The 13,601-nt window shown below is 36.0% G+C and overlaps 1 protein-coding gene across 1 annotated transcript; it reads right to left on the bottom strand.

Annotated features, from left to right (window-relative positions):
- Positions 1 to 12,115: 12,115 nt before the first annotated feature.
- On the bottom strand, positions 12,116 to 12,976 carry LOC145131718 (uncharacterized). The gene has a single exon (XM_079066378.1). It carries the CDS (start codon positions 12,974 to 12,976, stop codon positions 12,116 to 12,118), a length of 861 nt encoding a protein of 286 aa, XP_078922504.1.
- Positions 12,977 to 13,601: the final 625 nt, after the last annotated feature.

Raw genomic sequence — 13,601 nt, 5'->3', positions numbered from 1 at the left:
CTACATAAAAACCCGATCAAACTTTCAATCCAGAGCCTTCTGCCACTTCTCCTCCCATCGATCCTCCTTCTTTTTCTTTTACTTCTCTTATCCTCTTCAAACAGAAAGAGCATCCACATGGCCTTCATCAAAAGAGAATCCATCTGAATGCTAATATACACCAACTCCATCCTTTGCAAAAACTTCCTGCACACCAAAAACAAGCCAAACCACAAAAAACCACCACCAACCCTCCATAAATTCAGAACAAGTTTCATACTAGACATGGCATCAATCACATGTCTAGGATTCTCCATTTGGATAATCTCAATTAAGATCAAATCCAAACAGAAAATCCCACAGGTACACGTCACATGATTTGAAAGCAAGCTCTCAAACCAGTAACACAATCCGTCAATTCCTTTGTATATAAACTTATTCCAAAAATACCCCCACCAATTCACAAAATGAAAATCTACAAAATTAAACATCATCCTCATCCAACCCCAAACTCGAGAACCACCAACCATCAATCTAAGAAACCACAATATGACTTCCATATCTTATATTCTTTCCATTCCAGAAATACCCCAGGTCTTAAAGACTCTATCATTGACCAAAATAGCCTTTTTCCTCAACCCCAACAGCTTCAATTGTATTTCACTTTTAATACAAGAAATCACCACCTTATGCGAAATCCTTCTACTACTAAAGAGTCTAGAATTTCTCTCCTTCCAAATATGGGCAACACAACTGGCAAACACAAATTTATTAACCAAATTCTCAACAGACTTCCTTTTGAACAATTTGCACAGCTTCGAAATTAAATCATTCCAATCATCAAAAAAGAGATTAAGACCGATCTTATTACAGAAATAACTCCAAATAAGATGAGAAAAATCACATTTGAAGAAGAGATGATCATGGGAATCAGAAGAAATAGCACAAAAAGGACAAAGTAAATTACCAGAAATCTCCCAACCTTTGACTCGATCCTGGGTCTTCAATCTATTCAAAATAGCCATCCATAATATAAACGAATTTCGAGGAATGCAGTTACCATACCACACAATATCATACCATGGAACTTTGTCACCAAAATTGTTTATATCTCTCCACACCTGATTGCATGAAAATTGTTTACACACCCCCTTCTTATCTCTCCAACCAGTAACATCCCTCTGATTAGCATTAATACAAAACATGGGTCCATCCTTCAATCCAAGGAATTCATTTACCCACTCAACCGGCCATATATAGAAATCATTAACCATAACATCACTGACCATGGACATATCACTAAACCATTGCTAACCCAATCCCTTCTAGATATAATAGTGCTTAAAATACCAATTGGGTGCCACCAGTCATGCCAAAGAGAAGTATTCATCCCATTTCCCACACACGAAACTACATGAGGCCTAACAATTTTCCTCACCTCAAGGAACCTCTTCCAAGTCCAGCTCATACTCTTCTTCTGCAAAATATCCCAAAAGTTCCTATCACCAATATAATTCTTTTTCACCCATTGGACCCAAAGAGAATTTTTATTATTAATCACATTCCACACATGTTTAGCTAACAAGGCATCATTCCATTTCCTTAAATTCTTCACCCCTAAACCACCATAAGCTTTAGGCCTACAAATATCATTCCACTTGACTTTAGCTTTCCCTTTGACTATCTCACCATTCGCCCACAGGTAACTTCTACAAATCTTCTCAATCTCTCTAATTGTGGCAAAAGGAATTTTAAAGATCGAGGCCTAATACACATGAATAGTAGTCAAAACAGAATTTATGAGTTGCAACCTCCCAGCAAACGATAAAGCCTTACTTTTCCAATTAAGAACTCTCATCTTAATCTTCTCAACAAGCTGTTTACAATCTCTGCAAAATAACTTAGTAACACACATAGGTATTCCAAGATACTTAAAAGGAAATTTCCCAATATCAAAAGGAAGAATGCCCAATATAATCCTTCTCATATTGGGTTTAACACAGCTAAAGAAAATCTGACTTTTTTCCATGCTCACCTTCAACCCTGAAACTTTTTTGAAATCATCAAGAGCATCCCTAATGACTCTAGCTGAATTCTCGTTCCCATAAGAAAAGACTAACAAATCATCAGCAAAGCATAAATGTGTGATTTTTTGGGACATACACTTAATATGAAACTTAAAATTCTGGAAATCTTCAATTTTCTTCAAAAGGATGAGATTAAAAACCTCCATAACTATAGTAAACAGGTAAGGAGATAGAGGATCACCCTGCCTAAGACCCCTTTTACCTTCAAAAAACCCGTGATCTTCACCATTAAAATTCAACATGAACCACGGAGATGACACACAAGCCATAATCCACTGAGTCATTATCGGATGAAACCCAAAACCCAAGAGGATCCTTTTAAGAAATTTCCAATCCACCGTGTCATAAGCCTTTTGAATGTCAATCTTTAAAGTACATTTAGGAATTCCTCTTTTATTTTTATAACCAACCATCAGATCCTGAGCAAGAAGAATATTATCTAAAATAGACCTTCCTGGAATGAAAGCTGATTGATTTTTGCTCACAATATCTTCCAGATTATTTCTAATTCTATTCACTATAATCTTACTAATACACTTGTACAAAGTGTTACAGCAAGCTATAGGACGGAAATCAGAAACTTTCCTCGGGAACTCCACTTTAGGGACCAACACAATTCTCGTAACATTAAGCCTTTTCAACAATTTACCAGTCCAAAAAAATTCCCTCACAGCTTTACACACCTTTGGCCCAACAATGTTCCAAGCACTTTTAAAAAATTTGGAGGAGAACCCATCCGGACCAGGGGCATGATTGTCATCAATATCAAACATCGCTATTTTAATTTCTTCATCAGTAACCACTCTAATCATATTCAAAGCCACCCTACTGTCTAATTTATTATGAAATAACCCATCATTTAAACACGAGACCTCAGCAATATCTTCTCATCCCAAAAACTTCTTGAAATGAGTCACAAATTTCTCCTGCATAGCCTTCCCACTAACCTATCTTCTATCTTCATCAAGCACCATCAAAATATGATTTTTATTACCCCTGCTCTTCACAACTCTATGAAAAAACTTTGTATTATTGTCCCCTTCCTGTAACCAATTAGATCTCTGGTAAAGAAGCTTTTCTTCATCATTACACGCAACATTGAACTCAAAAAGAATATTAGCATGCTCCTCCCTAATCTTACTATCAAAAGGATTAAGATCAATATCAGCTTGTTTACTTTCCAACTCCTTTCTCAACTCTTGAATTCTCTTCCCAGAACCCATGTATTTACAACATAGCTCCCGACAATACTTTTTAAGAATCTTCAACTTTTGAAAAACTTTGAACATAAAAAAACCTTCAATATTAGTATCCTAAATCTCCTTAACCAAAGGTAAAAACTCCTCCTTCTCTGTAATAAAATTGGCAAACCTAAAAGAAGGTTTCCATCTCAATTTGCCAGCAGGAACATTTAAAACAGCAGGACAATGATCCGACACCCTATAAGGTTTAAAAACAGCATGAGCTAAAGGATGATCAGAAACAAATTTCAAATTAACCATCACCCTATCTAACTTCTTCAAAAGACCCTTATTCCCAGCAGGAGATTTATTCCAAGTAAACTGAAAACCAGTGCAATTCAGATCCTCAACTTCAATAGAATTTATACAGTCAATAAAGTCATCAACTCCTTTCGGAATTTTAGAACAACCTTCAGAATATTCCGACGGCTTTAAAGCAACATTAAAGTCACCTAAAATTCCCCATGCTTCCTTCTTAACAACCAAACTATGTTTCTTCAAATTATCCCACAATAACCTTCTCTCTAAATAATTCGAAGCAGCATATATAAAAGACAAATACATGCTATAGTTAGAATTACAGAACCTAACATAACAATGTATTACTTGTCTAGACTGAGAAATCACCATCACATCGAATAATCTAGGATTCCATCCAACAATTATTCTTGTTCCAGCCTCACAGCTACTATTATTAGAAACCCAATCCCAATGACCAAAGGTCTTCACACAAACATTCTTAAGATTTAAGACCTTAACATGAGATTCCACCACATCACATATACCAAGGTTATTACTCCTAATAACATCAATAACCTCCTTTTGCTTAATGACTTTATTCAAGCCCCTGACATTCCAAACCCCTATAGACATCATTGGGAAATAATATAATTTTTGGCATTTACCACCTCAAATGCCTGAGAAATCCCACCTTTGCTACTACTGTCCCCTTGAACAATCTTACTTTTCTTCATTTTATTTCTTTCATTCACTATGTCACCCTTCCCAAAAATCTTAGAAGGATCCATCTTTTTATTCGTTACTCCAACAGCATCAGAAGAAAAAGCAATACAATCTCCTTCCTGTTGAACAACAACTTTGTCCCCCTTAGCATCCTCTTCCATTCCATCCATAACTTCCTCACCAATCATTCCCAGGATTTCAAAACTATTTTTATTACTGCAACCTTCACCAGTAACAACCTTATTTTCTAAATTCTTGCTAACACCCACCTTTTTGATATCATCCTCTTTAGCACCCCCCTGCACCTTATTCCCCTTATTCCCCTGATTACTAGTCAAAGCCTGACCAGTAGCATACTTCTCATATCTTCTATTCATTTACAAATTCCAGTGACCCACCCCTCTATTGTTCCAGTTCCTATTCTGCCCCCTACCATTACCACCTCTATTCCCATTATTACCCCTGAAATTATTTCCCCTGTTAAGATTGTCATTCTTCCCACTATTTCTCTGATTATACAAATAAGCAGGACCATCCATAGTTTTACTAGTACCTTCACCATCTTTATTTCCTATAACCTTCTTATTAAAACCTCAGTAAAACCTTCATCATTTACCACTTCCTTCCCTTTATTTCCCTTATTGTTCCCATTATCCCCATTCTTCAACACTTTATCTTCATTCAAAGCTGCCATACAAACTTTATCCATATGACCATAGACCTTACAGTGAGTACATCTAGAAGGAATCCACGCATACTCCACATCAAAACTCTAAATCACAGCAGAATTAGAAACAAAATCCCAAGTAGATACCTCAATTTTCCTCTTCCACTCCTTATCAGCTGCCATTTCAACAAGAGCATAAGCATTCCTACCCTTGTGTTCCAAACACATCTCCTCAGTAAAACAATCAAAAGCCAGAGGAACCCCCAACTTACTCGCAATAATACACAGATTATCCCCGCTCCATACTTCCAAAGGTAAATCATAGATTTTGATCCACACCGGAATTTTATCATGACTGTTCTTGGTTAAAGTCAATCCCGGTCTCCACCTTTGAAGAAATAATGGTATATTATTGAACATTAGCCATGGACTTCCCTCCAATATAGATAACATCCCCTGCTCATCACTAAATTTAAAAAAGAAAAATCCTTTACTGTTCATGAATATCTCCTCAAGTCCCACATTCCTCCACAACCTTCTAACCTCTTTCTGAATTACAGGAAACGCCAACTTCTTATCAATCATGTACCCATATAAAGTATTAGTATATGGAATACTCGCCTTCTTTAAATTCTCAATCGGAATAATAACTGGTCCTTCTTCCTTACCCTTTTCCCCTGGTATAAACTTAACATCAATCTTACCCTTATGCCTATTACCTTTTAACACACCTGCATAAGAGTTCAACAAGTTCCCCTGACCATCACCATCCACCTTCTTACAAATATTAGCATCACCCAAAATAGAGGGAAGCATATTAATACTGTTAATAACAGTACCAGACTTCAGCTTTGAATTAGGCTCATTATTCAGCACAGTATTATCCTTCTCTTCCATCACAATTTCCTCATCCTCACTAGACTCATCATCACTAGATTCATCATCACAAGACTCATCAGAAGAATCATCTGTATCATTACCATCTTCATTCCCATTAACTTGCTTATTCAAGTTTGACATATCAACATCCATTTCCTGATTCAAACTACTGTCTATCTCCTTTATCTTAGGAGTATCCTCCTTCATCTTATTAAGGAATTGAAACCCAACAACCAGAATAAACTCTTCATTATTCATACTATTCTTATCATCAACCTTAGTATCACTTTTATCAATCCCATCAACCCTAGATTTCTCAACTTCACAATCAACCAAATTAGGGCATACAGGTTTTGAGACATCATTCACAGAAATGTTAGGATTCGCCCTAATCATTTGACTAGTATCCATCTTCAATTCCGAACTAGGACTCAATAATTCATCATTCACCTTAGAACCATCCCAATTTTTCAACAAATTAGCAGTGTTAGCTGAAGGAATAGAAACAACTTGAGCTCCTACAGTCTTCAGCTCACCAGGACTACCATCCTTCAACCCCTTCAGAGTGCTATCATTTCCAGAGATCGAAACACCAGCATCCAACTCCCAAGCCGACACAGACTCCGAATCATTTTCCGTTTCCTCCTCTGTAGCTTCTTCATTGTAACATTCCACTGCATCCATCGGAGACATCCCATCCACAATTTTCCGAGCCCGATTCTTCACTCTAAAAGCTTTCCCCTCCATTTTCCATTCAGCCTTACCAATCCTCGAAGCAACAGCTCCAGAAGCACTTGGCTTACGACGAGCTTTGTAGATCGTAGCTGAGGACTGATCAATGACCCCAGGAGGAACCAGATCTTTCACATCCACTTCAGTCCTAACATACCGGACAGCAACACTTTTATCCGGCGGCTTTACTTTCACTTCCTTCAATCGATCCGCTTTGGACGAAGCACCTATTAGAACAACGGAAACAGAAGAGAAATTGCTACTACGAAGAAATGAAATTCGTTGGAGAAGCATTGTTTAATTCTTGAGTTCCACAATAGAAGTGTACGCAATTTAGCAAAGCTTTGATGAGCTTCGTTTAATTCTTGTGTCCCACAATATAAGTCTATGCAACATAGCAAAGCTTTGATGAGCATTGTTTAATCCTTAGGTTCTACAATAGAAGTAGTCTATGCAAATTAGCAAAGCTTTGATGAGCATTGTTTAATTCTATAGTTCCACCATAGAAGTCTATGCAATTTAGCAAAGCTTTGATGAGCATTGTTTTATTCTTGAGTTCCACAATATAAGTCTATGCAATTTAGCAAAGCTTTGATGAGCAATGTTTTATTCTTGAGTTCCACAATAGAAGTCTATGCAATTCACCATAGCTTTGATGAGCTTTGTTTAATTCTTGAGTTCCACAATACAAGTCTATGCAATTTAGCAAACTTTAATGAGCATTGTTTACTGTTTGAGTTCTACAATAGAAGTAGTATACACAATTTAGCAAAGCTTTGATGTGCATTATTTAATTCTTAAGTTCCACAACAGAAGTCTATGCAATTTAGCAAATCTTTGATGAGCATTGTTTAATTCTTGAGTTCTACAATAGAAGTCTATGCAATTTAGCAAAGCTTTGATGAGCTTCGTTTAATTCTTGTGTCTCGAAATAGAAGTATATGCTATTTAGCAAAGCTTTGATGAACATTGTTTAATTCTTGGGTTCTACATTAGAAGTCTATGCAATTTAGCAAAGCTTTGATGAGCATTGTTTACTTTTTGAGTTCTACAATAGAATTAGTCTATGTAATTTAGCAAAGCTTTGATGAGCATTGTGTAGTTCTTGATTTCCACAATGAAAGTCTATCCAATTAAGCAAAGATTTTTTAAGCATTGTTTAATTCTTGAGTTCCACAATAGAAGTAGTCTGTTTAGTTAAGGAAAGCTTTGATGAGCATTGTTTAATTCTTGAATTCCACAATAGAAGTCTACGCAATTTAGCAAAGCTTTGATAAGCTTTGTTTAATTCTTGTGTCCCGAAATAGAAGTCTATGCAATTTAGAAAAGCTATGGTGAGCAATTCTTGGGTTCTATAATAGAAGTAGTCTATGTAATTTACCAAAGCTTTGATGAGCATTGTTTAATTCTTTAGTTCCACAAAAGAAGTAGTCTATGCAATTTTGCAAAGGTTTGATGAGCACTGTTTAATTCTTTAGTTCCAAAATAGAAGTCTATGCATTTTATCAAAGCTTTGATGAGGTTTCTTTAATTGTTGAGTTCCACAATAGATGTCTATGATATTTAGCAAAGCTTTCATAAGCATTGTTTAATTCTTAAGTTCCACAATAAAAGTAGTCTATGCAATTTAGCAAAGCTTTGATGAACATTGTTTAATTCTTTTTTTTTTGAAAGAGCCAAAGCTCAGCAAACTTTATTAAAAAGAATAAAAGAATACAAAAACAAACGGAAATAAAATAGTCAAACAAAATACAAATCTAACCAACCTATCCATAACCAACTACCAAGCCACTTTTTAATAACCAGACTGAACCACCCAAAAACCCAAAAAACCTTATTATCCTTAAAGCTAGCCCAAAGACTTATTGAAAGTGGGAAAAAAGGTAACTTCACCCCCTTGCACCACCAAAATCCCCAAAGATCATTAATACCTAAGCAAGGGGTAAGGCCCTTAAAAAAACCCACAGTCTGAAGGCCAAGCTTTAAGAAAAAACCCAACAAAACCACAATACTCCCTACACAATACATAACATAGAACCAATAAAAGATAACACAATTATAACACTCATAATTGCAAGTATAAAAAAACCCCATCAATTTATCAATCCCGCATCTTCTGTCACTTCTCCTCTCATCAATCCTCCACTTAGTCTTCAACAGAAAAGACTCCATCTGCTTGCAAACATGATCCAAACCCGACCTTTGAAAAAAATTCCTGCATATCAAGTACAAGCCAAACCACAACAAACTAACACCAAAACTCCAAGAAATCAGAACAAGTTTCATACTAGACATGGCATCAATCACATGTCTAGGATTCTCCATTTGGATAATCTCAATAAAGATCATATCCAAACAGAAAATCCCATAGGTACAAGTCACATGATTTGAGAGCGAACTCTCAGACCAGTAACACAATCCGTCAATTCCTTTGTAAAGAAACTTATTCCAAAAATGCCCCCACCAATCCACAGCATTAAGATCACCAAAGTTAAACATCCTTCTATGCCAACCCCAAAACCAATAGCCACCAACCAACAAACTAAAAAACCAGAAAATAACATCCATTACTTAAACTTTTTCCATTCCAGAAATACCCCAGGCCTTAAAAACTTTATCATTGACCATCTTAGCCTTTTTCCTCAACCCCAACAGCATTAAATGTATTTCACTTTCAATACAAGCAATCAGCCCCTTATACGAATTTCTCCTGTTACTAAATAGTCTAGAATTTCTCTCCTTCCAAATATGTGCAACACAACTAGCAAAAACACATTTATTAACCAGATTCTCACCAGAATTCCTTTTAAACAAACTGCACAGCTTCATAATCAATTCATTCCAATCATCCATAAAAAGATTAAGACCCATCTTATTACAAAAATACCTCCAAATAAGTTGAGAATAATCACATTTAAAGAAGAGATGAACATGTGAATCAGGAGTAACAGCACAAAAAGGACAAAGTAAGTTACCAGAAACTTCCAACCCTCTGACACGATCCTGGGTCTTCAATCTATTCAAAATAGCCATCCACAAAATAAACGAATTTCGAGGAATGCAATTACCATACCAAACAATATCATGCCAAGGAACTTGGTCTTCAAAATTATTTATATCACACCACACCTGTTTGCATGAAAATTGTTTACATATTCCTTTCTTATCTCTCCAACCTGCAACATCCCTCAGATTAGGCTCAATACAAAACATGGGAGCATCCTTCAATCCAGGGAATATATTAACCCACTCAACCGGCCAAGTATAGCAATCATAGACTAGAACATCACTCACCAAGGAAGAATCACTAAACCCATTGCTAACCCAATCTCTTCTAGATATAATAGAACATAAAATACCAATTGGGTGCCACCAATCATGCCAGAGAGAAGTATTCATCCCGTTTCCCACACACGAAACAACATGGGGCCTAACAATTTTTCTCACCTCAAGGAACCTCTTCCAAGTCCAGCTCATACTCTTCTTCTGCAAAATATCCCAAAAATTCCTGTTTCCAATGTAATTGGATTTCACCCACTGAACCCACAGAGAATTTTTGCTATTAATCACATTCCACACATGTTTAGCTAACAAAGCATCATTCCATTTCCTTAAATTCTTCACTCCTAAACCACCATAAATTTTCGGCTTACAAATATCATTCCACTTGACGTTAGCTTTCCCTTTGACTACCTCACCATTCGCCCACAAGAAACTTCTACAAAGCTTTTCAATCTCTTTAATAGTAGCAATGGGAATTTTAAAAATCGAAGCCCAATACACATGAATAGATGTCAAAACAGAATTAATGAGCTGCAGCCTTCCAGCAAACGATAAAGCCTTGCTTTTCCAATTGAAAATTCTCATCTTAATCTTCTCAATAAGCTGTTTACAATCTCTATCAAATAATTTTGTAACACACATAGGAATTCCCAAATACTTAAAAGGAAATCTCCCAATATCAAAAGGAAGAATGCCCAAGATAATCCTTCTCATATTGGGTTTAACACAACTGAAGAAAATCTGGCTTTTTTCCATGCTCACCTTCAACCCTGAAACTTTTTTGAACTCATCAAGAGCATCCCTTATAACTCTAGCAGAATTCCCATTTCCATAAGAAAATACTAACAAATCATCAGCAAAGCATAAATGAGTAATTTTAAGGGACATACACCTACTATGAAACTTAAAATTCTGGCCAGCTTCAATTTTCTTCAAAAGGATGATATTAAACACCTCCATAACTATAGTAAATAGGTAAGGAGATAGAGGATCACCCTGCCTAAGACCCCTCTTTCCTTCAAAATACCCATGATCTTCACCATTAAAGTTTTTTTTTTTGAAAGAGCCAAAGCTCAGCAAACTTTATTAAAAAGAATAAAAGAATACAAAAACAAACGGAAATAAAATAGTCAAACAAAATACAAATCTAACCAACTCATCCATAACCAACTACTAAGCCACTTTTTAATAACCAGACTTAATCACCCTGCCTAAGACCCCTCTTTCCTTCAAAATACCCATGATCTTCACCATTAAAGTTAAGCATGAACCAAGGAGTAGAAACACAAGCCATAATCCACTGAATCATTATCGTATGAAAACCAAACCCCTGCAGAATTCTACTAAGAAAATTCCAATCCACCGTATCATATGCCTTTTGAATATCAATCTTTATGGTGCATTTGGGAACTCCCCTCTTATTTTTATACCCCACCATCAGCTCCTGAGCAAGGAGAATATTATCCACAATAGATCTTCCAGGAATGAAAGCTGATTGATTTTTGCTCACAATATCACCCAAACTATTTCTAATTCTATTCACTATAATCTTACTAATACACTTATATAAAGTGTTACAGCATGCTATAGGACAGAAATCAGAAACTTTCCTCTGGAACTCCACTTTAGGAACCAGCACTATTCTCGTAGCATTAATCCCCTTCAACAATTTACCAGTCCATAAAAATTCCCTCACAGCTTTACACACCTCCGGCCCAACAATGTTCCAAGAACTTTCAAAAAATTTGGAGGAGTACCCATCAGGTCCAGGGGGACGATTTTCATCAATATCAAACATCGCCACTTTGATTTCTTCATCAGTCACCACTCTAATCATATTAGCAGCCACCCTACTATCCAATTTATTATGAAAGAAACCATCATTTAAACACGAAAACTCAGTAACATCTTTACAACCCAAAAACTTATTGAAATGAGTAACAAATTTATCCTTCATAACCTTCCCACTAACCCATCTTCCATCTTCATCAATAACCATCAGAATACGATTTCTATTGCCCCTGCTCTTCACAACTCTATGAAAAAACTTTGTATTATTGTCCCCTTCCTGTAACCAATTTATCTTAGATCTCTGGAAAAGAAGCTTTTCTTCATCATTACAAGCAACATTAAAATCAAAAAGAATATTAGTATGCTCCTCCCTAATCTTACAATCAAAAGGATTAAGATCAATTTCAGATTGTTTACTTTCCAACTCCTTTCTTAACATTTGGATTCTCTTCCCAGAACCCCTGTGATTATTGCAAAGCTCCCTGCAATGCTTTTTAAGAATCTTCAACTTTTGGCACACTTTGAACATAAAAAAAACCTTCAATATTAGCATCCCAAACTTCGTTAACCAGGGGTAAGAACTCCACCTTTTCAGTGATAAAATTAGCAAACCTAAAAGAAGGTTTCCATCTCAATTTGCCAACAGGAACATTTAAAACAGCAGGACAATGATCCGACACCCTATAAGGTTTAAAAACAGCATGAGCTAAAGGATGATCCGAAACAAATTTCAAATTGGCCATCACCCTATCTAACTTCTTCAAAAGGCCCTTATTCCCAGCAGGAGTTTTACTCCAAGTAAACTGAAACCCAGAGGAATTCAGATCCTCAACTTCAATAAAGTTTATACAGTCAATAAAATCATCAATTCCTTTAGGCGTTTTAGAACAACCTTCAGAATATTCCGATGGTTTTAAAGCAACATTAAAATCACCTAATATTCCCCATGCTTCCTTCTTAACAACCAAACTATGTTTCTTCAAATTATCCCATAATAACCTTCTCTCAAGATAATTCGAAGCAGCATATATAAAAGACAAATACATGCTATAATTGGAATCACAGAATCTAACATAACAGTGAATAACTTGTCTAGACTGAGAAATCACCATCACATCAAAAAGTCTTGGATTCCATCCAACAATTATTCTAGTTCCAGCCTCACAGCTACTATTATTAGAAACCCAATCCCATTGACCAAAGGTCTTAACACAAACATTCTTAAGATTTAAGACCTTAACATGAGACTCCACCACAACACATATACCAAGGTTATTACTCCTAATAACATCAATAACCTCCTTCTGCTTAATAGCTTTATTCAAGCCCCTGACATTCCATACCCCTATAGACATCATTGGGAAATAATAGAGTTTTTGGCATTTACCTCCTCAAATGCCTGAGAAATCCCATCTTTGCTTTTACTATTCCCATGAACCATCATACTATTCTTCATTTTATTACTTTCATTCCCTACATTACCCTTCCCAACAAACTTAGAAGGATCCAACTTATTATTCATTATTCCAACAACATCAGAAGAATAATCAACACAATCACCTTCCTGATAACCATCAACTTTGCCTCCCTTAGCATCCTCTTCCATTCTATCCATAACTTCCTCATCAATCCTTCCCAGGATTTCAAAACTATTTTTAATACTGCAACCATCACTAGAAACAGTCTTATTTTCTAGACTCTTGTTAACACCCACTTTTATGTTATCATCCTTTATAGCATTCCCCTGCATCTTATTCTCCATTTTCCCCTGATTACCAACCAAAGCCTGACCATTAACAAACTTCTCATATCTTCTATTCTTTTCTAAATTCCAATGACCAACCCCTTTATTATTCCAATTCCTATTCTGTCCCCTTCCATTACCACCTCTATTCCCATAATTGCCTCTGAAATTATTTCCCCTGTTAAAATTTCCATTCTTCCCACTATATCTTTGATTATACAATTGAGCATGACCCT

The sequence above is a fragment of the Lactuca virosa genome, chromosome 8, assembly GCF_052849685.1.
Source record: "Lactuca virosa cultivar CGN04683 chromosome 8, Lactuca_virosa_CGN04683_v6, whole genome shotgun sequence".
NCBI classification, from domain to species: Eukaryota; Viridiplantae; Streptophyta; class Magnoliopsida; order Asterales; family Asteraceae; genus Lactuca; species Lactuca virosa.
This window is presented reverse-complemented; position numbering and strand designations above follow the sequence as displayed.

Coding starts and splice junctions, on each gene's coding strand:
- LOC145131718 (XM_079066378.1), bottom strand. CDS start 12,976: ATGTCTATAGGGGTATGGAATGTCAGGGGCTTGAATAAAGCTATTAAG.